Genomic DNA, 26,342 nt, shown 5'->3' on the forward strand with positions numbered 1-26,342 from the left:
GAGAAAAGCTCAACTTACAGACAGAGAACTTCAAACTATTTGCAGTGTGAAAAAGATTTTCTCACATCACACGCACCTTGTTTACAAACCACTAAATGTGCACCCTCTCGTTCTTGATCCTTTTACAAACAGGAAGTGTAATCTGGATCCTCTCAAGTTTTGAAATAAAGTTCTCAACAAAATCTCCTTTCAACCTTCTTTTCTTCAAAGACAGGAGTCTCAACTTCCCCAATCTTCTCTCATAACTGAAGGTCATTATCCATGAAAAATTTCTTGTAAACACCTCCTGCACTCACCTCTTTCCTGTAGCGTGACGCCCAGAACTCTACACTGTACTCCAGCTGAGGTCGAAGCAGCGTACTGTACAGGTTCAGTAGAACTTTCCTGCTACTGTACTCTATCCCCTTCTTTACAAAGCCTAGATACTGCATTCTTTCTTAAATTCACTCTCACCTCTACCACCTTTAATGACTTATACACAAACACCAAGCTCTTTATATTGCTGCACAGCCTACATTTTATGGGTGACCTGTTTGAGTTTCAAATTCCACATTATTTTTGATTCCCTGCCTCACAAGAATCTGTCAATCTCAAACTTAAAAAGGCCATCTATGGCAGAGATTCAAAGTCGCACAGCCCTGAGAGGGAAAAATAAACTCACCTCTGGCATAATAGAACAACCCAGAAGCAGTGCCCCCTGGTTGCACAGGAGGAACCATCACTTTCAGATCCACTTTGCTCGAGACCACTCAAGATCTTACATATTCCAACCAAGTCATCACTCACTCTTCTAAACCACAGCCTGTCCAATCTCACCTTGGAATGCAACCCGTTCACTCCAGCTATCAATCCAGTAAATATTTTTCTAATCCCTTGAACACATACATTCCTCTTTAAATGAGATGACCAAAACTACACATGGATTTGAGAAGTGACCTTGCAATGCTCTGTATAAATAAAACAAAGACTCCGAACTTGTGTGTGTAATAAATGCTGATAAAGGATTGTGGCTCTCATCAAGTCTCAGTTACCAGTTGAAGCTGAGCACTAACTCTGTTAACTCCTGCTCTGAAGTACTGAGATTTCTCTGCACCATGGAATACTGCAGTTGTTCTCCGTTTAAGTCACATTCTGATTTTTAATTCTTCTTGACAAACAACTTTAGCTATACCCACGCCATACTCAGATGTATAATGTCAGATTATTAGATTAGATTAGATTACTTACTTACAGTGTGGAAACAAGCCCTTCGGCCCAACAGGTCCACACACCGCCCGCCGAAGCGCAACCCACCCATACCCCTACAGTTACCCCTTACCTAACACTATGGGCAATTTAGCATGGCCAATTCACCTGACCTGCACATCTTTGGACTGTGGGAGGAAACCGGAGCACCCGGAGGAAACCCACGCAGACACAGAGAGAACGTGCAAACTCCACATAGTCAGTCGCCGGAGGCGGGAATTGCACCCGGATCTCTGGCGCTGTGAGGCAGCAGTGCTAACCACTGTACCAGCGTGCCGCCCATGCTCACTCACGCAACCCACCACTACCTGCAACCTTTTTACATCCTTGGCATAATGTACTTTCCTACTAATCTTGGTGTCATTTGCAAATTTAGGCACCACACCTTCACTGCCCTCATCTTTGCTATAGAATCACAGAATCCCTACAGTGAGGAAGCAGACCATTTGGCCCATCGGGTCCACACCGACCCTCGGAAGAGCATCCTACTTCCCTGCCCAAACCCTGTAACCCTGCATTTCCCATGGCTAATTAACCTAGCCTGCATGACCCTGGACACTACAGGACAACTTAGCATGGCCAATCCACCCTAACCTGCACATCCCTGGGCACTACGGGACAATTTAGCATGGCCAATCCACCCTAACCTGCACATCCCTGGGCACTACGGGACAATTTAGCATGGCCAATCCCCACCCTAACCTACACATCCCTGGACACTATGGGACAATTTAGCATGGCCAATCCACCCTAACCTGCACATCCCTGGGCACTACGGGACAATTTAGCATGGCCAATCCCCACCCTAACCTACACATCCCTGGGCACTACGGGACAATTTAGCATGGCCTATCCACCCTAACCTGCACATCCCTGGGCACTACGGGACAATTTAGCACGGCCAATCCACCCTAACCTGCACATCCCTGGGCACTACGGGACAATTTAGCATGGCCAATCCACCCTAACCTGCACAACACTGGGCACTACGGGACAATTTAGCATGGCCAATCCGCCCTAACCTGCACATCCCTGGGCACTACGGGACAATTTAGCAAGGCCAATCCAGTCTAGCCTGCACATCCCTGGGCACTACGGGACAATTTAGCATGGTCAATCCACTCTAGCCCCACACTCCTGGGCACTACAGGACAATTTAGCATGGCCAATCCACCCTAACCTGCACATCACTGGGCACTACGGGACAATTTAGCACGGCCAATCCGCCCTAACCTGCACATCACTGGGCACGACGGGACAATTTAGCACGGCCAATCCGCCCTAACCTGCACATCCCTGGGCACTACGGAACAATTTAGCATGGCCAATCCACCCTAACCTGCACATCCCTGGGCACTACGGGACAATTTAGCACGGCCAATCCATTCTAGCCAGCACATCCCTGGGCACTACGGGACAATTTAACATGGCCAATCCACCCTAACCTGCACATCCCTGGGCACTACGGGACAATTTAGCATGGCCAATCCACCCTAACCTGCACATCACTGGGCACTACGGGACAATTTAGCATGGCCAATCCGCCCTAACCTGCACATCCCTGGGCACTACGGGACAATTTAGCAAGGCCAATCCACTCTAGCCTGCACATCCCTGGGCACTACGGGACAATTTAGCACGGTCAATCCACTCTAGCCAGCACATCCCTGGGCACTACGGGTCAATTTAGCATGGCCAATCCACCCTAACCTGCACATCCCTGGGCACTACGAGACAATTTAGCATTGCCAATCCACCCTAACCTGCACATCCCTGGGCACTACGGGACAATTTAGCATGGTCAATCCACTCTAGCCCCACACTCCTGGGCACTACAGGACAATTTAGCATGGCCAATCCACCCTAACCTGCACATCCCTGGGCACTACAGGACAATTTAGCACGGCCAATCCGCCCTAACCTGCACATCACTGGGCACTACGGGACAATTTAGCACGGCCAATCCGCCCTAACCTGCACATCCCTGGGCACTACGGAACAATTTAGCATGGCCAATCCACCCTAACCTGCACATCCCTGGGCACTACGGGACAATTTAGCATGGCCAATCCGCCCTAACCTGCACATCCCTGGGCACTACGGGACAATTTAGCATGGCCAATCCACTCTAGCCTGCACATCCCTGGGCACTACGGGACAATTTAGCATGGCCAATCTACCCTAACCTGCACATCCCTGGGCACTACGGAACAATTTAGCACGGCCAATCCACCCTAACCTGCACACTCCTGGGCACTACGGGACAATTTAGCTTGGCCAATCCACCCTAACCTGCACATCCCTGGGCACTACGGGACAATTTAGCTTGGCGAATCCACCCTAACCTGCACATCCCTGGGCACTACGGGACAATTTAGCATGGCCAATCCACCCTAACCTGCACATCCCTGGGCACTACGGGACAATTTAGCATGGTCAATCCACTCTAGCCTGCACACTCCTGGGCACTACAGGACAATTTAGCATGGCCAATCCACCCTAACCTGCACATCCCTGGGCACTACGGGACAATTTAGCATGGTCAATCCACTCTAGCCTGCACACACCTGGGCACTACAGGACAATTTAGAATGGCCAATCCACCCTAACCTGCACATCCCTGGGCACTACGGGACAATTTAGCATGGTCAATCCACTCTAGCCTGCACACACCTGGGCACTACAGGACAATTTAGCATGGCCAATCCACCCTAACCTGCACATCCCTGGGCACTACAGGACAATTTAGCATGGCCAATCCACCCTAACCTGTGGGATGAAACCCACACAGAAACGAGGGAGAACGTGCAAACTCCACACACAGGCTGAAATTGAACCCATGTCCCTGGCGCTATGAGGCAACAGTGCTAACCACTGAGCCACCCTGAATACAAACTACAAAAAGCTTCAGGACTTATCACATCAAGCCAAAGAAAAACAGGGAATAAAGGTTTCTTTGTAAACAAGAAAAAAATGTGGCAAATCTCCCCACAAAAAAATCAGCAAGATTCCACTCTAAGGCCTGATCGCATTTCCAGCCTCAGTCAATTTGGGGTGGAAGAGCTGGCCTGCAGAAGCCAGAGTTGAAAAGTGGGCAAAAATCTCCCTCCCCAAACCAGTGACCCAATGGGACAAGAAAGACTTGCTTTATAAAATGCCTTGCAGCACCTCAACCTCTGAATGTTGGCACAGCAAGCTCCCAAAAGCAGCACTGAGTTATGCACAAGACCCACTGCTCAGCTTCCATCAATCACATGGTCAGCAGGGCTCACTGTATAGCAAGTTACGATAGGAAAGAGATCAGCAAAGAAGTGTAATTAAGCCAGACTCAACCAGACGCACATGAACATGCTCAAAAGCATTCAGAAACCAGCATGTATCTGATGCTAGATAACGTGTACTACTCTGACAGTGTGTTCCTTCCTTGGTTCTATCTGGACTCCACTCGTGAGTCCAGGAGTCACACCTCCCATCAATGCGACCTCTGGCTACACAAAAGAAACCTGCAGTGAACTTCAAAAGACTCCATGCCACACATAAGATCCAGAATTAGTGAGTTTTGAGAAGATTTGTAGCTCAGGTTGAGGTTCTAGATGTAGGTTTGCTCGCTGAGCTGGAAGGTTCATTCCCAGATGTTTTGTCTCCCTACTAGGTAACATCTTCAGTGGGCCCCTCAGTCAAAGCACTGTCGATAATTCCTGCTTTGTATTTATATGTTTGGGTTTGTTTTGGTTGGTGATGTCATTTCCGGTGATGTCACTTCCTGTTCTTTTTCTCGGGGGGTGGCAAGTGGGGTCTAACTCGATGTGCTTGTCGAGTTAGACACCACCTACCACCCCTTGAGAAAAACAGAAAGCGACATCACCACGAGATGACATCACCAACCAAAAGAAACCCAAACATAGATATAGAGCAGGAATTATCGGCAGTGCTTTGACTGAGGCCCACTGAAGATGTTACCTAGTAGGGTGACGAAATGTATGGAAATGAACCTCAACGAGCAAACCTACATCCAGAAGTTCCAGAATGTAATACTCGACAATACAGACAGATCCCTCAGTTACAAAACACATCAACAGAATGTAAATACAGTTGAAAATTAATGAGCTAGGTCTCTGGATTTTGTTGTGCCACATGGCAAGCTTTCATTTTTATTCTGTAAATCAAGGAGATCTGTGATTTTTGATTTGAAACTCTGATAATTGCAAAAATCTTTTCATTATCTACTTTCCTTTGTTTTAATGTCAGTCCATAACTGTACTTTGAATGATTACTGGTTTGATTTGTATTTATTTTAATTAAACACACTATGACGCACCTTGGAGGGCAGATGGGACTGGAACCAAAGTTTCTGACCCAGAGGCAAGGACACTACCACCACAGCGCAAGAGCCCTTATAAGAACAGAGTTGAAAACATCACAGGCACTGATCCCTTTACTCCACTCAATTCCTGCGGTCAGTAACTGTCCTTTGATTTTATCGACCTGTTTAGATGTCCTATGACTTATGACACATCGATGGCCATAACATGCTGAGGCTGAACTTGAACTGGGCCTTCTACGCCAGAAGTAGGAACAATACCCGAGCCAGAAGACCGCTCCTAACTTTACCTGCATAAATGTCGCCATGATGAACGTTCAGTAAACTAAACCAATCACCTGTCAAACAATCTGATTACCTGCTTTAGGGGATAAATACCAGACAGGGCTCTACAGAAACTAATCCAATGTCCTGGCAGCAGAACAATGTTATTTTCTTTTTAAGCTGTCCCTCTCTAAATTCCCTTGAACTAAAAGGGTCCTTGGCTATTTCAGAGTGAATTGACAACACTCGACTGGCTGGGAATGCATGCTGCAAGGAGGATGCTAGAAGGCTGCAAGGAGACTTGAACTGGCAAAGTGAATGGGCTACAACAGCAAATGGAATGGAATGTAGCTAAGTGTGATGGGTACAAACAAAGGCAGAATATTTCTTAAAGGGTGAGAGTTTGGGATGTATGGGTGCCTGAACAGACCCGAGTGTCCGTCCCGTGAATCACGAAAGGCTAATCTGCAGGTGAGGCAAAGCGAGGATGAGGTTCGCTGACCTTTAGAGGATTGGAGTACAGAAATAAAGCGGTCTTCCTGCATTTGTATAGCACCCTGGTGAGACCTCACCTGGGTGTCATGTACTGTTCTCTCTTCTTATCTAAGATAAGATATAGTGGCCACAGAGGGAGTGCAATGGAGGTTCACCAGGTTAACACTTGGGATCACCTCATGACAAGAGACTGAGAAGACAGGCCCTGCATGCAGGAATTCAGGGTCTGCAGAAATTCAATTTCAAAATTCTGGCAGCACCTTCAAAACCCACCACCACTTCCATTGAGGATGACTAGGGCAACTGATACAGGCTAGTTCCCCTCTCCACCCTGACTTGGAAATCCGTCACTGGGTCAAAATCCTGGAAATCCCTCCTGAAGGGCACTGCGGGTCGACTCACAGCAGGTGGTCCAAAAAGGCAGCTCACCACCTTCTCAAGGGCAACTAGGGACAAGCAATAAATGCTGGCTCAGGCACTGATGCTCACACCCCACACATGACTTTTTAAAAATTCCACAGAGTTATAGCCCAGACTCTATGGTCCGAAGGGCTTTAGAATTGTGCCGTACAATTCAGTTTCAAAGAACGATGGGTGACCTCATCGAAACATAAAATTCTTCACGGCATGATAGGGTGGATATCGATAGGATGTTGCCCCAGGCTGGTGACAATAAAACCAGGTACAGGCCGTTCGAGAGAGATACGGAGGAATTTCTTCACAGAAGTTGATGAGTCTGTGGAATTTTCTACCCTAGAGTGCTGTGGACGTCCAGTCACGGAACAGGTTCTAGATGGAGACAGTCAATGACATCGAGGGAAACGGGGATTGTGTGGGCAAGTGACAGTGTGGTTGATGAATAGCCATACATCATGGTGAAGATGAGTGAGAAACCTTTAAAATTCAGCTGAGGATAACTTAAAAAAAAAGCACTTTCGGGGGAGAAGATTAAATTTGACAGTAAGCTAGTTAGTAAAATAAAGGAAGATTGCAAGAGTTTTTAAGACAGATAAAAAAGGTGAGAGAGAGGCAAGTGTGGACATTGGAAAACAAGACTGCAGAAGTAGCAATTGGGAACAAAGATGGACAGAGAAAGAGTCCGCAGAAGGACTTGGACAGACAGGCTAGGAGAGTGGGCAAATAAGTGGCAGATGGAACACAATGTGGGAAAGTGCGAGGTTGTAAATTTTGGTCAGGAGAGGTGTAGACTATTTTCCAAATGGGGAAAGTCTTCAGAAATCTGATGGACAAAGGGATTTGGGAGTCCTGGTTCAGGGTTCTCTTAAGGTTAGCATGCAGGTTGGCTAGCAGTTAGGATAAAGTCAAACATCATGTTAGCATTTATTTCAAGACAGCTCAATTACAAAAGCAGAGATGTACTGCTGACATTGCACAAGGCTTTGGTCAGACTGCATTTGGAATATGGTTTTGAGCCCCATATCCAAAGAGGTATGTCCTGGCATTGGAGGGGGTCCCAGAGGATGTTTACAAGAATGATCCCGGGGATAAAGTTGGCTCGTCATATGAGAGGCTGTTGAGGGCTCTGGATCCGTACTCAATGGAGCTTAGAAGGATGAAGAAGGGGATCTCACTGAAACTCATAGAATACTCAGAGGCCTGAATAGAGTAGCTGTGGAGATGTTTCCACCAGTAGAAGACTAGGACCTGAGGGCACAACTCAGAGTGAAGAGACAACCCTTTAAAACTGATATGAGGAATTTCTTCAGCCAGAGGGTGGGGAGTTAATCTGTGGAACTTGTTGCCACAGAGGGCTGGAGAGGCGAAGTCATTTAATTTATTTAAGATAGAGATGGATATGGCTCTTCATTGGTGGGGTTGAGAAACATATCAGCCTTGATCGAATTCTGTTCCTATATTCAAAGTTTGGGAGAAGATTTGTAGCTCGGGTGCCCGTTGTTGTGGTTCTGCTCGCCGAGCTGGGAATTTGTGTTGCAGACGTTTCGTCCCCTGGACAGCTGGAACTGACAACCAGAAGCGACAGATTCAAACCACTACAAATGCCGGAGGAAAGATCACAGAAGCGCTTCACAGGAGGCTCCCAAGCACTGAGGATGTCACCTAGACAGGGGACGAAACGTCTGCAACACAAATTCTCTGTTCCTATATCGTCCGTTCTTATGATCTAATTGAATGGCAGAGTTGACCCAATGGGCTGAATAGCCTACTCTTTTTTACTTACCTTTGAATATCATCAGCTACATAATGGGTTTGGGTCACACATGGGGCTAGTCTGGGTAAGGACGGCAGAATTCCCCCCCCCCCCAACAGGGAACATAATGGGGATTTTAACCACAATGATGGTTGTCACGGTCACCATCACTGAGACCGGTCTCCAATTCGAGATTTTACTCACAGTAAAATTCCACCAGCTGCTGGGGTGTTGTGTACACCCAGGTCTCCAGAGAATTTGGGTCCAAGCCCAGTGACGGTAACCTTCCTCAAGTCAAGTAACCTTTCAAACTCCAGTTCAGTGTTTAGACAGGACCTTTGGGTTAGCGTTTAATTTGGAAGCTGACACCTCCGATGGTGCTGAACTCTCTGGCTATTGCAGTGGCCTGCATCACACTCTCACAAGTGACTGAGAGGCACGAGTGCAATGTACTGTGCTACAGCTAGAGAAAGGCATCTAATAATGAAAACACAGAAGGAAAAGAAAAAGCCCGAGTCTGCTCTATGCCAATTGAAATGGACAGGCATGATGGGGACTATGAGTGGGTAACAAAGTGACTGGCATGGAGCTGGTTCCATTATATATGTGTGCGCATGTCTGTGCGGGTGTTGGGAGAGGGTCATACAACAGAAATTGACAACTGTTCAAGTGTGGATGGCTATGCCAACTGTTGGCACTTCAAACTAACATGTTAGCTCCTGGTCTAGGGCTCCAGAATGGTACAGTCATCACAAGAGTATTGTTTTACCATCATGCTTTCATCCAACCCCACGGTTCAAACTTGAAACTGCATCCCTCCCTGGTCCCAGGTGCACTATGAACATCACACGGTCATACACTGCGTTCACATAAAGTCGTCCAACAAATTGAACAAGATTAGTTAATCACTGCCCGGAGCTTGAATGGTTCCAATTCAGACAATGACACACGAAGAAGGGAACAGGAGTAACCATGAACTGAGCGCACACTCAGCACATTTTATTTAAAAGAAAACCCTGGACTGCAAAATCAATTCTCTGTTTCAAACCAAAGGGAACAGCACTTTGAATTTTGACAACTAAATCAAAAATAGGATCTAAGGAGCACCTCAGTCGTGCCCGAAAGAGAATTTGGCAGTATTTTTTAAAAATTAGATTCAATCAGCAGCAGATGGCACTTGATTGGATAGGACTGAGATGAAAACAGTATCAAAGGACCACGAGGCCATTCAGCCCCTTGAGATTGTTCTGTCATTCAACCAGATCATAGCTATTCTATATTTTAACCCCATCTGCTCGCCTTGTATAGCATCTGAACCGACAAAAGTTTATTGTTAGCAGCTTTGAAATTTCCAACTGACATCCCCATCACCTCAGCTTTGTAACAGGTGGGAGTCCCAGATATCCACTCCCACTGGCGCAAGGAAGTGCTTTCTGTCACCCACCCTGACCGGCCTGGCTCACACTTGTAAGCTGTAAAAACGTCTACAGCTTTTTTTTTAAAAAACCATCTGGTTCAGGGGTCTCAAGGTCTATTACACTCACGGGCTGCTGTTTGGAACTGCACAAACTGTGCTCAATGAGATAGACCACTGCTTGCCTGGAATGAAAGGGACAGTTCACAAAGATCCACGGGTGATGAAGTGGCTCAGACAGCAGAAAGGGCATCCCACTTGATGGTCCGGATCCCTGCAATGCCACTTGCTTCTCCGAGTCTCAGTCTCTACCCAGCCACACTCTGAAACTGGTCAATGCCCCAGAGAGGAACAAACAGGGCGTGTACTTGGGGTAGATGAGGACTTCAGGGCAGACAGATCAAACTTCACCATGCTCCTTCCAAGTCTCACTCAGACAGGCACGTAAACCCATCCTCGAGGAGCTGATCAACATTTGTGAACTTCACCACCTGACAGGAAGGTCATCGAGCTGCTGTGGCAGGAGCCGGCCCAATATTGCAGGGACAAACCAGCAAAGCAACCAGATTTTACAGATGAACTCAATCAAGAAAGGGATCTGTCACTTGCACCAACCTCTGATCTTTGCAGAGAAGGGACTGTGCTGAAGGGTGGAGGGGGGGTTCTGGAGCAGAGGAACTGTCTGACAATGCATGGAAAACAAACCCTCACGTGAGAGCTCTCAGGACAGGAATCCCTGCATGACGCTACTGTGGGAATGACCAGCTGAAATATCACATCCAAGAGCTGGCAGCGGGTACTCAGACATCCATGTGCAGAGGGGATACAGGGTGAACAAGTCACAGTGCACTGGGCTCAACAGCCTCCATAGATCTGCTACTGGTCCCGTACCTTACACAGTTCCTTGCTTCAGGATTTCAATGCCATTCTGCCCAACACACAGGGGCAACCTAATTCTCCTGCAAACACACATTCCTTCAGCCGTGTGTGTATGGATTAACCGAAAACACAATCACAGTACCCGATCAATGCCCACCTAATCATCTCCCACTGATGCAAATGTACCGGGATAGGCAAAGCACATTCCTGCTCAGTGTGCAGAGCAGGAGCATCAGTCATTCACTGGACACTACATGACATTCTATGCATCGCAAAACTATTTTAGAAACTGTAGAAATTAATACATCTTATCGTAAGGAGGAAGACATCGATAGTGAGCAATGTGCTGGTTCTGCACCATCACCACTTGATGTCTGAAAGATTCCACAACAGTAAAAAGAAAACCAGAATGCGTAAGTTGCAGTTGCTGCATTTAAGTTCATTCATGGGACGTGGGCATCAACAACTGGGCCAGCATTTTCTGCCCATAGGAGCTGCCTCTTGATCCGAGTGGCTTACTACGGCCATTTACAGAAGGCAGTTAAGAACCAACCACACTGCTGAGAATCTGGGGTCACGTGTAAATCAGACCGGATAAGACAGACAGAAAAGGCATGTGAACCAGCTGGGTTTTACAATGATAATCAACAGTGTCACCATTCGGTTAGCTCGATTCTACATTTTTATTGAGCTCAAAGTATCATATTGTGCCACAGTGAGATTCAAACCCAGGGCCTAAGACACTCGCTTGGATTCTGGAATACTAATCCATTGATACTATCACAATGCCACTGCCTCCTGTTTAATTGTCTGCCTCAGATTTAAATTTGAAGAGTTTTGTTAGTGCTTCTTGTGGAGACGGAGTTATTTTGGGTCAGATAGAGGTTGTGATATCTGATTCCCTCCACAAATGAGGACCATGTCACTTTGTTCAGAACTCACCCTCTTTCTCGTTCCACTGATGCTGAGCATTTCCAGCATTGTGCATTTTGGCACCTGCAGGCCTAGCCCAGTTTTTAATACATCCCTTGTGCCCCAAAATATATGCATGTGATACAGCATCTTCCCCAAAAGCAGTTTGCAGCCAAAATGCCTGCAAAATGCATGCAGTCATCATATAACAACCAACCTGCACACAGCAAGATTCAACAAATACAATGCAGCACTCCCTCAGCCCTGTTGAGAGCACCAGTCTGGAGTTTTGTCAAGCTGGTGACTTGGGGACCTAACCTAACAGCGTTCGGACTTAGAAGTGAACCTCAGCTGATTTTTCAGTGGGGCCCAAGCAGTTGACACTGTTCAGGTTTGCTGCCTGACTGATCACTGGACACATCAGCATCACATTGTTACTGGCGTGGTTTCACTCGAGGGGGCAAACGAGCAGACTGAGGGAGAAAACATTAACAGGGCAAAACAGAGCAAAGCCCACTGACTACTACCACTGTACGTTACTCAGGCTGTGATGAATGTTGGGGATGTGGTCACACTTCAGGTCTGGAACTTGAGCGTAGGTGTCAGACAGCAGCACAACTGCCAAGACAAGACAGAATTCTCTGAAAGGTGCTGCCCGAGAGTGCGGAGGAGGCAGGTTCTATCAAAGCTTTTGAGGGGGGATAGAATGCAACCCAAAAAATGAAGAGGACATGGGTTTACAGTGAGTAGCACAAACAGTGCACTGCTCATTCAGGAAGACAGTACAGATCCGATCACCTGCAATGTAAACATTCAGTGATGAACACCAGCACATACTGGAGTGACAGCTCTATAAGGAGCCCTTATCATCAGACTTTCAGAAGAACACAAAGGCCATGGAGACTAGTCAGTGCTAGTCTAAAGTAAGGGATGTTTTCTACATACATTACAAGGCATTTTTCACTGGACTAAAAACATAAGATGCAAAGAATCAGTCATCAATGCGCAAAGTTATGAAGGGTGTCGAATTAAATATGGGGGCGGACAATTAGTAACTGGAGGCAATAAATTTAAAACTCAGCACCATAGGATGGAAGAGTTCATATTTCTTGTGAGGAAGTGATGTAAGCAATCACTTTGGAAGAGCAGATTAAACCCTGAAGCAGAATTCCAGGAAGGAGAGGATGGAGACAGAAAATGGGAGTTGTGGGGAGTGCTCAGAAATGTCAGGCCGGCTGGGACTAGGATTGAGTGTGGATTTACATGCACAGGTGCTGAACTTCTAGACTTCGGCATTACTTGAAGCTACTCGGTGCTGCTGCTGATGCCTTTCCAACAAGCACAATCTGCTATTTTACCGACAGTGAACAATGCACAGAAGGGTAGAGGTGAGTGTTGAAAAAGCACTTCATTCATACAATAAGATCTTAGTACTTTGATAACTGCATTTCTTCCAAAGCTCTCGAAAAGCTCACACCTGAGCAAGAGATTTCATTTGAAGGATGTATCACTAGGACTGTCACAATGAGCCACACAAAAATAACAGCTTGTCAAAATTCTGAAAAAAAAACCAAGTCCCACTGACCTCACCTTCCACCATCCCCCCACTCTTCCCCCTCCTCCAAAACAGCACCACAAATTTTCCCCTTTGAGTATTTCTCCGATTTCTCTCCCCCATCTTTTAAAAGTTCATGTTCCCACTGCCCTTTCAGGTAATATGCCCTGAATCACAATGACTCGCCATGTCAAAAAAATTCTCCTCAGTACCCGCCAATCTCCTCAATCCATGTTCCCCTCTGGTCACCAACCCACCCTGACAGAGGAAACAGTTTCACCCTCATCCCCTTGATTGAAACGGCACACTTGAACAGCTCGATGCAATCCTTCCCTTCACTTTCTCTGTTCTGAGATGAACAATCCCAGCATCTCCACAGGAATTAAAACCCCTTATCCATGGTCTTGCTCTGGGAAATGTCTCTCCAGACCCTCTCTAAGGCTCAACATCCTTCTTAAAGTGTGACACTAGAACTGCACATGATCCTCACCCTGGGGCCTAACCTGAGAAAGATTTAGCCTAGCCTCCTCACATTTGGACTGTCTCTCTGCCAAGGATCTCAAAGTGGTTTTTTCAGACTTTTTGTTTTGGAAACCTTGCCCTCCAACCTTCAAAAGATTCATGCTTGTCCATTCCAAGGTTCTTCTGTTCCTCAGGGTGCAGTTAATGCAGGATTTTAACTTTCACACAATTTATGGCCTGTACAAAATCTGGATATAAAGGTGGCGCAGAGATCTGACTGACTGCGTCACTGACAAAAATGCACATCAAACTGCTTTGTTTTGTTGGGAGAAGCTCTTCCTGGTCTTTCTGGTGCAACTTTACCAGTGCTTAGAAACCTCTAAACTCTTAACAGGACTACACAGGGTAGACATTGGAAGGATGCCCCTGCTCAAAGAGTCCAGACCAGGGGCTCATAGTTTAAGGATACAGGGTAGGACTGATATGATGAGATATGTCTTCACCCAGAGAGTGGTGAACCTGTGGATTTCTAAGCCACAAAAAGCAGCTGAGACCAAAACACAATGTTTTGGAAGACACAGTTGTTTGGGCTAAAGGGGTCAAAGGGTTTGGGTGAGAAAGTGGGAATAGGACACCGAGTTGGGATGATCAGCCACGATCCTACTGAATAGCAGAACAGGCTCGAGCGGACCACTCCTGCTCCTGTTTTCTAAATTTCTAATAATTAATAAAATCTTGTTACAACACCAACACACCTTCTCCCCCTCCCCCCTGCCAAAAACACTGTCCATAAACATTCACTTTCTCTTATTGCGGGGAACATTGCTACCCATGGTAAATTGCTGGAGCAGTGCTCGTCCATTCTGTTTTTGCTATGTCAACCATCACAATGATGACACCAAACAGGAGACATCACAAAGTTATTCACACAAGGGCTGCTTCCACCATCACATGTCAATATCTCAATCTCCTGCTCCCTCATTCAAAACACTCTCGAGGCACAAGCCAAGTCTGGAGGGACACAATCCAGGATTGCACAGCTTCAACTGCACCAACACTGTAATTACATAAAATGTCAAGCAATACAACATGAGCCCACAGCAGCACTTAGCATTGTGTAGAAGTGAGTCCACAGCACAGAAAACAAATCCTTGCTGCTCTTAGTGCACATGTTAAAGAGACAAGTCTGCTAATCTGAACAGACACCATTGAAAGTCTACAACAATGCAACCTCTCTGTAGCTGAAGAAACAGCAAAGATTTATGTACCACGTTTCACGAGAGCAGCTTGTTTCTGTTTAGTTGCACTTCAGTCCGAAACTCCCAGTAAACTTAAGACTATACTTGTGGCTGAACTCAGCCCGATATATCCTAATCTGGAACTCTTCAATCTGCATAATCACACAGGCAATTCTTTCTTTACTTTGTAATTTCCTATCACACAACCTCAGTAATGAATAGAGGCAGACAAATCGACTAAATAGGGCACTGATGAACAACAAATGGTTCATGAGAAAAGTTCACTTGCTTTCCAGAGGATAAGAGTTATCCTAAAGTGAGCCGCATCCTGGAATGTAATGAAGGGGTTTGGGAGGAGACGGATTCACTTATATAATGAGTGACAAGGTGGGCCAGTGATTAGCACTGCTGTCTCAGCGCCAGCAACTCAGGGTTCCAGTCCAGCCTTGGGCAACTGGAGTCTGTGTGGAATGTGTCAGCTGCTCGAGGTATTTGGGAATAACTGGAAGCAAGCTCGGACTGATGGCCGTCATCAAGGCTTGGTGACACAAACAGCCCAATAAGACGACAGACATGCGTTTCAATAGCACCTTTCCGGACCATTGGACAGCCCAAAACCCTTCACAGCCAGGCAAACATGTTTAGTCACTGTTGCAATGTAGAAACAGTGTTCGATTTGTACACAGCAGGCTCCCACAATCAGCAGCAAGTAAATGACAAGGGGAATCTGTCTGTGACGTTGATTTACGTAAACATTACAGTGCAGTACAGGCCTTCAGCCCTCGATGTTGCAGCAACCTGCGATACCAATCTGAAGCCCATCTAACCTACACTACTCCATTACCATCCATGTGTGTATCCAATGACTATTTAAACGCCCTTAAAGTTGGTGAGCCTATTACTGTTGCAGGCAGGGAGTTCCACTCCCTGTTACAGGTAAATACTGTCCAGGACTCCAGGGACGACTCTTCAAAATCGTGTCATGGGATCTTTTATCGCACATATGCAAACTCCCGGAACAAATCCATCACCTCATTTGCCGAGTTTAAAGCAAAAGGTGCACCACTAAGTCTGTAGAGGGGATCCTCCTTGGTAATGGGCAGCACTTTTTGTGTCCCTTAACAAGTGCAGAAGGGGTTCAGACTGAAACCCCAGCAGTGGAGGCTGGTTGTCAGAAGGAACTTTGAGAGATGTTGTGCGTTTTCCATTCCATCATTCAAAAGAATGCACCCTATAAGGAGTAAAATGGAAGTTGGTTTAAGCAGGTCATGCAGGAGGTGGTAAATGAGGTGCTAGTTCGACCCCAGCAGCACTCACCCTGGAAACTCACCAGTGTGCTTGCAGATCACTCAATTTCATCAGAATGCTCCAAGCCTAACAGCCAAAACCTTGACAGATATTTATACAATGGCTACTCAAAAAAAATACACATTACCCTCAGGACATGAAGGTAATGTTCTGGAGAACATCATTTGGAGCATCTAGTTGCTTTTCTTCACTCTGCATACTAGTAGCGCCGGTGGGATGTGAGACCAGGGTGGTGTACTTTTGCCCACACAAGATGTCAGGGCAGCTTGGGATACCGCCTTGCCAAGACAACAGATTTTCCAGAGTATGGTAGACAAAGTAGGAGTAAAGGTAGGGACCTGGTGTAATATTAAAGAATTAACTTGCTCTGTTGACATGCAGGAAATTGATGTCCTGAGGCTAGGGTAGCAAGCCTCTGACTTACAGATAGATTGTAAGAAATTTACATTATTATCTCCTATTATTCAGAGCCATTTGCATGGCCATTTCCATGCATAGCCAAAACATTGATTCTCCTGCTCCTCGAATGCTGGCTGACTTGCTGCGCTTTTCCAGCACCACACTGTCAACTCTGATCTCCATCATCTGCAGTCCTCACTTTCTCCTGGCCATTTCCTTGCCATTCAGAGCAATTTACATTGTCATCTCCTACAATTTACACTTTCATGCCCTATTCAGAAATCAATAAGAACATTATAGTTGGAATTCTGACTACTCTCTGTCGTTAAAAAAAAAATACAATTCACATCAGATCTGGCCATTAAGGGAGGATTTGCATTACATTGATCTGGAGATGATGTGGTCACCGCATTGTGTCTTGAGTAGCAAGTGACTTTGGGGGAGGGAGTGGCTGGGGGTTGTCATGTGGACATTACTGACTGTGATGTAAAGATTTTGTATAAAGGAAGAGCTGTTTCCTTTGTTCAGAGAGCTTCCCTGGACACGCTTTGCAAGCATGGCGAGGAGTGTTCAGGGTTTCTCCAAAGTTTGTATTGTACTGCATTTGCGTAACAAAATGTGGTTGTCGTTCAAGACAGCTTTGACATGACTCTGCCAGCCCTACGAGATGTGCGTTAAAAGTTCCTCCAGAAAGTTTGTACTGTACTGTACTTAGGTTTTAATTGTTCAGAGGTTAGTGTGTTGCAGTTGCATCAAGTGTGTAAGGAGCTCAGAAAAAAAAGAACTGAACAATGGAACAGAGATAGAGACCAGCTATGACCTGTCAGAACGATGGACCAGCCACAAGTATGGAAGGACAATAGGCGACTGGTGAGTTCTGAGCCAGGAAATGGGTGCAAAATGAGATCATCACCAATGGCAGTAATGAGTAAAACAATGGAGGCGGCTCCAGCCTGAGAGTAATGAACTTCCGAGGGAGATGCTGTCCTAGTGGTAATGTCAATGAACTGGTAATCCAAAGGACCCAGGTTACTGCTCTGGGTGCGGATCCTACCTCAACCCTTGGTGAAATTAAAATTCAATTAATGAGTGTCTCAGTGACGGTTACCATGACGATCATCATCATTGTGGCAAAAACCCCAGCACTAATGGGAAGAAAATCTACTGCCCTTATCTGACCTGAGCCTGACGTTGACTTCAGACGCAGGGCAAAGAGGTTGTTTCTTTACTGTCCTCTGAAATGGCCAAGTAAGCCATCCAGTTCATGGGGACAGGGGCATCAAATCATGCAAGAAAGACAATATCATTGGGATTGGAAGGAGCCTAAGGAATAGCTCATGATCACCAAGATACTGAAAATCGTGCTGCTATAGAGTTGTTGATAGCTAGCTAGGTAGCTAAGAAAGAAAGAGGATTGGATGTAGGTTCTGGGTGTACGCTTGCTCGCTGAATCGGAAGGTTTGCTTTCAGATGTTTCGTCACCATACTAGGTAACATCAGCAAGTCTCCAGATGAAGCACTGGTTGTATAGCCCACTTTCTATTTGTGCGTTTAGGTTTCCTTGGGTTAGTGACATCATTTCGAAATGATGTTTGATTGCTTAGTGATTCGAACAAACAGCTCTGCCAATTATCCAATCCAAACTTTGGGTCCGCTACATGGATGACACCTTTGTCAACACTAAACAAAACAAATTAGAGGAAATCTTCAAGACAATCAATAATACCCTTACTGGCACAAAATTCAATAAAAAGGAAAAAACCACAAACTGCCATTCCTAGATGTCGCAGTAGAGCAATCAACAAATGGGGAAGTTCAAACCAGTGTCTACAGGAAAACAACACATACGGACCAAATACTGGACTACAGAAGCAATCATCCCAACACCCACAAACGAAGCTACATTAGAACATTATTTCAACAAGCCACCACACACTGCAGCACAGAGGAACTCCTACACGGTGTATTAAAAAAAAAGGGTACCCAATGAACACAGTCCACTGATTTCGCAACAACAAACCAAAACAAGCAGACAAAGCATGTCCAGAAACCCTAGCCACTCTACCCTATATCAAAAACATCTCGGAAATGACTGCCAGACTACTCGGACCTCTTAGCATCATGGTAGCCCTCATACCCATTAATACACTAAAACATCAGCTAATGAACATGAAAGACCCTAATCAGACAACAAGCAAAACTAATGTCATTTCCAAAATACCTTGCAAGAACCGTAACAAACACTACATTGGGCAAACAGGCAGAAAACTAGCCACCAGGATAGATTAACATCCAGGATACTCTCACTAGTATCCTTACATACAGATGAGAAAGGACACCACTTCGACTGGGACAACACATCCAGCCCAGGACAAGCCAAACAGAGACACATGCAAGAATTCCTAGAAGCATGTCATTCCAACCGGAACTCTATCAACAAACACATTGACTTGGATGCCATTTACCACCCCCTGAGATATCAAACAGGAAATGATGTCACCAACCCAAGGAAACCTAAACACAAATAGAAAGCGGGGCATACCAGCAGTGCTTCATCTGGAGGCTCACTGATGTTACCTAATATGGTGATGAAACATCTGAAAACGAACCTTCCAGCTCAGTGAGCAAACCTACATCCAGCTAATTGAACCTGTACCACTATTCATTGAAGATAGGAAAGAGACTGTTAACTGCTCAGTCTACCTGACTGCCCAGATGCAGAGAATGAGGACTGACAGCACTTCCTTGTGAGGGTGGACAGCTTCTAACCTACTGACAAGGTGCACATTACTCACCTTCCTCCAAAGAGGAGCTCAATCACATTACTCTGATTCCTAGTCAAAGAGAAAGCATCAAAGGAGAGGCCCAACTGTAGATGTGAAGACTGCCATGGTACATTGCTGATATGTATACTAGTGAGGAGGTGAGGCTGAATAGGCTGGGCCTGTTCTCCCTGGTGCTTCAGAGACTGAGGGATGACTGCATAGAGGTTTATAAAATCACGAGGGGCATACAAAGGGTAAATAGACAAGGTCTTTTCCTTGGGTTGGGGAATTGGAGGGTATAGGTACATGAGAGGGGAAAGATTTAAAAGTGACCCAAGGGGCAACTTTTTCATGCAAAGGTGCTGTATGGAATGAGATGCCAGAGGAAGTAGTGGAGACTGATACAATTACAACATTTAAAAGGTGTTTGGATGGTATATGAATAGGAATATGTATATGATTAGTCCGCAGCTTATTCAGCCTCTCCCTGTAGCTCAAAGCCTCTAAAACTCTGGCAACATCCTTGTAAACCTTTTCTGTGAACTCTTTCAAGTTTCACAACATCATTCCAATGTACTTAAACTCAGTGTATACAACTAGGTGTGATACTTGCAATATCAAAACGTAACACACCAATAACATATCGACCAACTGTACTTTACAGATTCATGACAGAGCCCATATATAAAACTCTTCAATTTGGCATATAATACATAAGCAAAATATCCCATACCACATTCAAAATATTATACCACCTACTATACATCCCAGGCATACTCCACATACCATATATCTTGTATTTAATACAGTACATGAGAACCAAAATTACTTGATATGGAGCACATATCCCAATTATTCTACTCCACACAGACTAGATAATGGGTTGCATTATGTATTACACATTATCGCACCTTACACGCTGGTGGTGTCCCTACCTCTGGGCCAGGAAGTCTGTGTTCAAGTCCCACCTGCTCCAGGTGGGCAATTTCATCAAATTGCTGGGAAAGAAACTCAACAGGTCTCTCAGCAATGTCTGACTTTGTTTCTTGAATTTTTGTTTGTTTAGTGTGTAATAACATATCTGAACAGGTTGATTTTTAAAAATCCCACCACAGACAGAGAGAGGCAGGACTGTAAAGACTGCACATCCTCCCTCACACCCCTAACCATTACCCGCTTCCTACGTGTCTACCCCTCCATCAGCTTGCTCCCTCAACACCCTCACCCTGTGTCCGCCTTGAGACCATCCCTCATCCTTTGCTTCACAGTGAACACCTTGTCCTCCTGGCGACCCTCCATCTCATATCTACACCACACCCTCCTCCATGAGCCCTACTTCTACCCACCCCGAGACCTTTAACACCCCCATACCTTAACCTTGTGAGACCCTCCTGTCCACCTAATCCCACCTTCCCATTCACTCGAGAAACCCCCATCTCAGTCACCCCTCCCTCTGTCCTCCGGAGAAACACTCTCAGATCACTACCTCTTGATCCCCTCTATCTCCATGAAAGCATCTCATCAAATACCCTTCCTTCTAGTCGCCAGATATCTCTTTTCTCTCTCTCCCTCAATCAACCCCACCCTCACCCCTTCATCCCTCACCCACTTCAAACCCTTATCTCCGTCTCTCCCCTCAGCCCTTCACCTCCCTCAGGCACTCCACCCATCACACCCACTCCTCTAAGTCCTTAGAACATCCCACACAATCCCCCGAAACCCCCACATGGTCCCCAGAACTTCTCTCACACACACACACACCCCACCCGGTCCCCAGAACCTCCTATACATACACCCCACCCCACAGAACCAGCCCTCACTCTCCCCTCTTCCCCCCCCCAGCCCTCACTCTTTCCCCCCCAGCCCTCACTCTTTCCCGCCCCCAGCCCTCACTCTTTCCCTGCCCAGCCCTCACTCTTTCCCTGCCCAGCCCTCATTCTCTCCCCCCGCCCAGCCCTCACTCTTCCCCCCCCCCCCCAGCCCTCACTCTTCCCCCCCCCCCCAGCCCTCACTCTTCCCCCCCCCCTCCAGCCCTCACTCTTCCCCCCCCCTCCAGCCCTCACTCTTCCCCCCCCCCTCCAGCCCTCACTCTTCCCCCCCCTCCAGCCCTCACTCTTCCCCCCCCTCCAGCCCTCACTCTTCCCCCCCCCTCCAGCCCTCACTCTTCCCTCCCCTCCAGCCCTCACTCTTCCCTCCCCTCCAGCCCTCACTCTTCCCTCCCCTCCAGCCCTCACTCTTCCCTCCCCTCCAGCCCTCACTCTTCCCTCCCCTCCAGCCCTCACTCTTCCCCCCCCTCCAGCCCTCACTCTCCCCCCGCCCAGCCCTCACTCTTTCCCCCCCCTCCAGCCCTCACTCTTCCCCCCCCCCTCCAGCCCTCACTCTTCGCCCCCCTCCAGCCCTCACTCTTCGCCCCCCTCCAGCCCTCACTCTTCGCCCCCCTCCAGCCCTCACTCTTCGCCCCCCTCCAGCCCTCACTCTTCCCCCCCCCCCAGCCCTCACTCTTCCCCCCCCTCCAGCCCTCACTCTTCCCCCCCCCCCAGCCCTCACTCTTCCCCCCCCCCCAGCCCTCACTCTTTCCCCCCCCAGCCCTCACTCTTTCCCCCCCCCAGCCCTCACTCTTCCCCCCCCAGCCCTCACTCTTCCCCCCCAGCCCTCACTCTTCCCCCCCCAGCCCTCACTCTTCCCCCCCCCAGCCCTCACTCTTCCCCCCCCCAGCCCTCACTCTTCCCCCCCCCAGCCCTCACTCTTCCCCCCCCAAGCCCTCACTCTTCCCCCCCCAGCCCTCACTCTTCCCCCCCCCAGCCCTCACTCTTCCCCCCCCCAGCCCTCACTCTTCCCCCCCCCAGCCCTCACTCTTTCCCCCCCCCAGCCCTCACTCTTCCCCCCCCTCCAGCCCTCACTCTTCCCCCCCCCCCCAGCCCTCACTCTTTCCCCCCCCCAGCCCTCACTCTTCCCCCCCCCAGCCCTCACTCTTCCCCCCCCAGCCCTCACTCTTTCCCCCCCCAGCCCTCACCTTCCTCTTTCCCCCCCCCCCCTTCCCTCTTCTTCCACTCTCTTTTCTTCTTCCTCTTTCTTCCTTCTTTCCCCCCCTCCAGCCCTCACTCTTCCCCCCCCTCCAGCCCTCACTCTTCCCCCCCCTCCAGCCCTCACTCTTTCCCCCTCCCAGCCCTCACTCTTCACCCCCCGCCTCGCAGCCCTCACTCTCCCCCCCGCCTCGCAGCCCTCACTCTCCCCCCCCGCAGCCCTCACTCTCCCCAAACCTCTCTTCCCCCCCAGCCCTCACTCTTCACCCCCAGATTTCACTCTTCCCACCCCTCAGCCCTCAAACTCATCCCACCTCAGCCCCCATCCCCCCTCAGCCCTCACCACTCCCCACAGCCCTCAGATCCCCCTCCCCTCAGCCCCCCTCCCCTTAGCCCTCAACCCCCTCCCATCAGGCCCCCTCCCCTCCCAGCCCCCCTCCCCTCCCCAGCCCCCCCCTCAGCCCTCACCCCCCACTCCCATCCCCTCCCCTCTCACCTTCCCTCAGCCCCCCTCCCCCCCCCTCTCACCTTCCCTCAGCCCCCCTCCCCCCCCTCACCTTCCCTCAGCCCCCCTCCCCCCTCACCTTCCCTCAGCCCCCCTCCCCCCTCACCTTCCCTCAGCCCCCTCCCCCCTCACCTTCCCTCAGCCCCCCTCCCCCCTCACCTTCCCTCAGCCCCCCTCCCCCCTCACCTTCCCTCAGCCCCCCCTCCCCCCTCACCTTCCCTCAGCCCCCCCTCCCCCCTCACCTTCCCTCAGCCCCCCCTCCCCTCAGCCCTCACCTTCCCTCAGCCCCCCTCCCCTCAGCCCTCACATTCCCTCAGCCCCCCTCCCCTCAGCCCTCACATTCCCTCAGCCTCCCCTCCCCCCTCACTTTCCCTCAGCCCCCCTCCCCTCCCCCCCCTCAGCCCTCACCCCCTCCCCGCACCCCTGCCCGCAGCCCCCCCCCTCCACTCCCCTCAGCCCTCACCCCCCTCCACTCCCCTCAGCCCTCACCCCCCTCCACTCCCCTCAGCCCTCACCCCCCTCCACTCCCCTCAGCCCTCACCCCCCTCCACTCCCCTCAGCCCTCACCCCCTCCACTCCCCTCAGCCCTCACCCCCCTCCACTCCCCCCAGCCCTCACCCCCCTCCACTCCCCCCAGCCCTCACCCCCCTCCACTCCCCCCAGCCCTCACCCCCCTCCACTCCCCCCAGCCCTCACCCCCCTCCACTCCCCCCAGCCCTCACCCCCCTCCACTCCCCCCAGCCCTCACCCCCCTCCACTCCCCCCAGCCCTCCCTCTTCCCCCCCAGCCCTCACTCTTCCCCCCCCAGCCCTCACTCTTCCCCCCCCCAGCCCTCACTCTTCCCCCCCCCCAGCCCTCACTCTTCCCCCCCCCAGCCCTCACTCTTCCCCCCCCCAGCCCTCACTCTTCTCCCCCCCCCCAGCCCTCACTCTTCTCCCCCCCCCCCAGCCCTCACTCTTCTCCCCCCCCCCCAGCCCTCACTCTTCTCCCCCCCCCCAGCCCTCACTCTTCTCCCCCCCCCCAGCCCTCACTCTTCCCCCCCCAGCCCTCACTCTTCCCCCCCCCCCAGCCCTCACTCTTCCCCCCCCCACAGCCCTCACTCTTCCCCCCCCCCCCCCAGCCCTCACTCTTTCCCCCCCCCAGCCCTCACTCTTCCCCCCCCCCAGCCCTCACTCTTCCCCCCCCCAGCCCTCACTCTTCACCCCCAGATTTCACTCTTCCCACCCCTCAGCCCTCAAACTCATCCCACCTCAGCCCCCATCCCCACCCCCCTCAGCCCTAACCCCTCCCCACAGCCCTCAGATCCCCCTCCCCTCAGCCCCCCTCCCCTTAGCCCTCAACCCCCTCCCATCAGGCCCCCTCCCCTCCCCAGCCCCCCTCCCCCCTCAGCCCCCCTCCCCTCAGCCCCCCCCCCCCTCAGCCCCCCTCCCCTCCCCAGCCCCCCTCCCCTCCCCAGCCCCCCTCCCCTCAGCCCTCACCCCCCACTCCCATCCCCTCCCCTCAGCCCTCACCCCCCACTCCCCTCCCCTCCCCTCCCCCCTCACCTTCCCTCAGCCCCCCTCCCCCTCACCTTCCCTCAGCCCCCCTCCCCCCTCACCTCCCCTCAGCCCTCACCTTCCCTCAGTCTCCCCTCAGCCCTCACCTTCCCTCAGCCTCCCCTCCCCCCTCACCTTCCCTCAGCCCCCCTCCCCTCCCCCCTCACCTTCCCTCAGCCCCCTCCCCTCCCCCCCCTCAGCCTCCCCTCCCCTCGGCCCTCACCCCCTCCCCTCGGCCCTCACCCCCTCCCCTCGGCCCTCACCCCCTCCCCTCGGCCCGCCCCCGTCCCCTCCCCGCAGCTCACCCCCTCCGCTCCCCGCACCCCCCGCCACTCCCCTCAGCCCGCACCCCCCGCCACTCCCCTCAGCCCGCACCCCCCGCCACTCCCCTCAGCCCGCACCCCCCGCCACTCCCCTCAGCCCGCACCCCCCGCCACTCCCCTCAGCCCGCACCCCCCGCCACTCCCCTCAGCCCGCACCCCCCGCCACTCCCCTCAGCCCGCACCCCCCGCCACTCCCCTCAGCCCGCACCCCCCGCCACTCCCCTCAGCCCGCACCCCCCGCCACTCCCCTCAGCCCGCACCCCCCGCCACTCCCCTCAGCCCGCACCCCCCGCCACTCCCCTCAGCCCGCACCCCCCGCCACTCCCCTCAGCCCGCACCCCCCGCCACTCCCCTCAGCCCGCACCCCCCGCCACTCCCCTCAGCCCGCACCCCCCGCCACTCCCCTCAGCCCGCACCCCCCGCCACTCCCCTCAGCCCGCACCCCCCGCCACTCCCCTCAGCCCGCACCCCCGCCACTCCCCTCAGCCCGCACCCACCGCCACTCCCCTCAGCCCGCACCCACCGCCACTCCCCTCAGCCCGCACCCACCGCCACTCCCCTCAGCCCGCACCCACCGCCACTCCCCTCAGCCCGCACCCACCGCCACTCCCCTCAGCCCGCACCCACCGCCACTCCCCTCAGCCCGCACCCCCCGCCACTCCTCTCAGCCCTCACCCCCCTCCCTGCAGCCCCCTCCCCCCACCCCACCGCCCCCCCTCAACCCTCACCCCCTCCCCTCACCCCCCTCCCCTCAGCCCTCACCCCCCTCCCCTCAGCCCTCACCCCCCCTCCCCTCCCTGCAGCCCCCTCCCCTCACCCCACCGCCCCCCTCAACCCTCACCCCCTCCCCTCACCCCTCCCCTCAGCCCTCACCCCCCCTCCCCTCAGCCCTCACCCCCCCTCCCCTCAGCTCTTCACCCCCCCTCCCCTCAGCTCTTCACCCCCCCTCCCCTCAGCTCTTCACCTCCCCTCCCCTCAGCTCTTCACCCCCTCACCCCCCTCCCTCAGCCCACACCCCCTCCCCTATGTCCTCCCCCCCCTCCCCTACTCACCCCCCCCCTCAGCCCTCACCCCCCCCTCCCCACAGCCCTCACCCCGCTCCGCCCTCAGCCTTCACCCCCCTCTGCCCTCAACACCTCTCCCCTCAGCCCACAACCCCCCTCCCCCCCAGCCCTCACCCCCCTCTCAGCCCTCTCCCCCCCAGCCCTCACCCCCCCCTCCGCCCTCTCCCCCCTCAGCCCTCACCCCCCTCCCCCCTCAGCCCTCACCCCCCACCCCCACTCAGCCCTCACCCCCCACTCAGCCCTCACCCCCCCCACCCCCACTCAGCCCTCACCCCCCCAGCCCCTACCCCACCACCAGCCCCTACCCCCCCACCCCACCCCGCCAGCCCCTACCCCACCCCCCCCCAGCCCTCACCCCCCCTTCCCCCCAGCCCTCACCCCCCCTCCCCCCCCAGCCCTCACCCCTCACCCGCCCTCACCCCCCCTCCCCCCTCCCCTCCTCAGCCCTCACCCCCCCTCCCCCCC

The 26,342-nt window shown here is 51.3% G+C and overlaps 1 protein-coding gene across 1 annotated transcript in view; it reads right to left on the reverse strand.

Moving 5' to 3' along the window:
• Window positions 1–15,354: 15,354 nt before the first annotated feature.
• Window positions 15,355–26,342, reverse strand: part of LOC122546798 (aminopeptidase N-like) — a 37,248-nt gene continuing 26,260 nt past the window's right edge. The window contains exon 11 of the mRNA XM_087985119.1: window positions 15,355–15,574. Within this exon, the coding sequence (XP_087841245.1) occupies window positions 15,355–15,574 (220 nt within the window). The remainder of the gene's footprint in view (window positions 15,575–26,342) is intronic.

This window comes from Chiloscyllium plagiosum, unplaced genomic scaffold (genome assembly GCF_037043375.1).
Source record: "Chiloscyllium plagiosum isolate Xiang-an unplaced genomic scaffold, Cpla_swu_hap1 HiC_scaffold_50, whole genome shotgun sequence".
NCBI lineage: Eukaryota > Metazoa > Chordata > Chondrichthyes > Orectolobiformes > Hemiscylliidae > Chiloscyllium > Chiloscyllium plagiosum.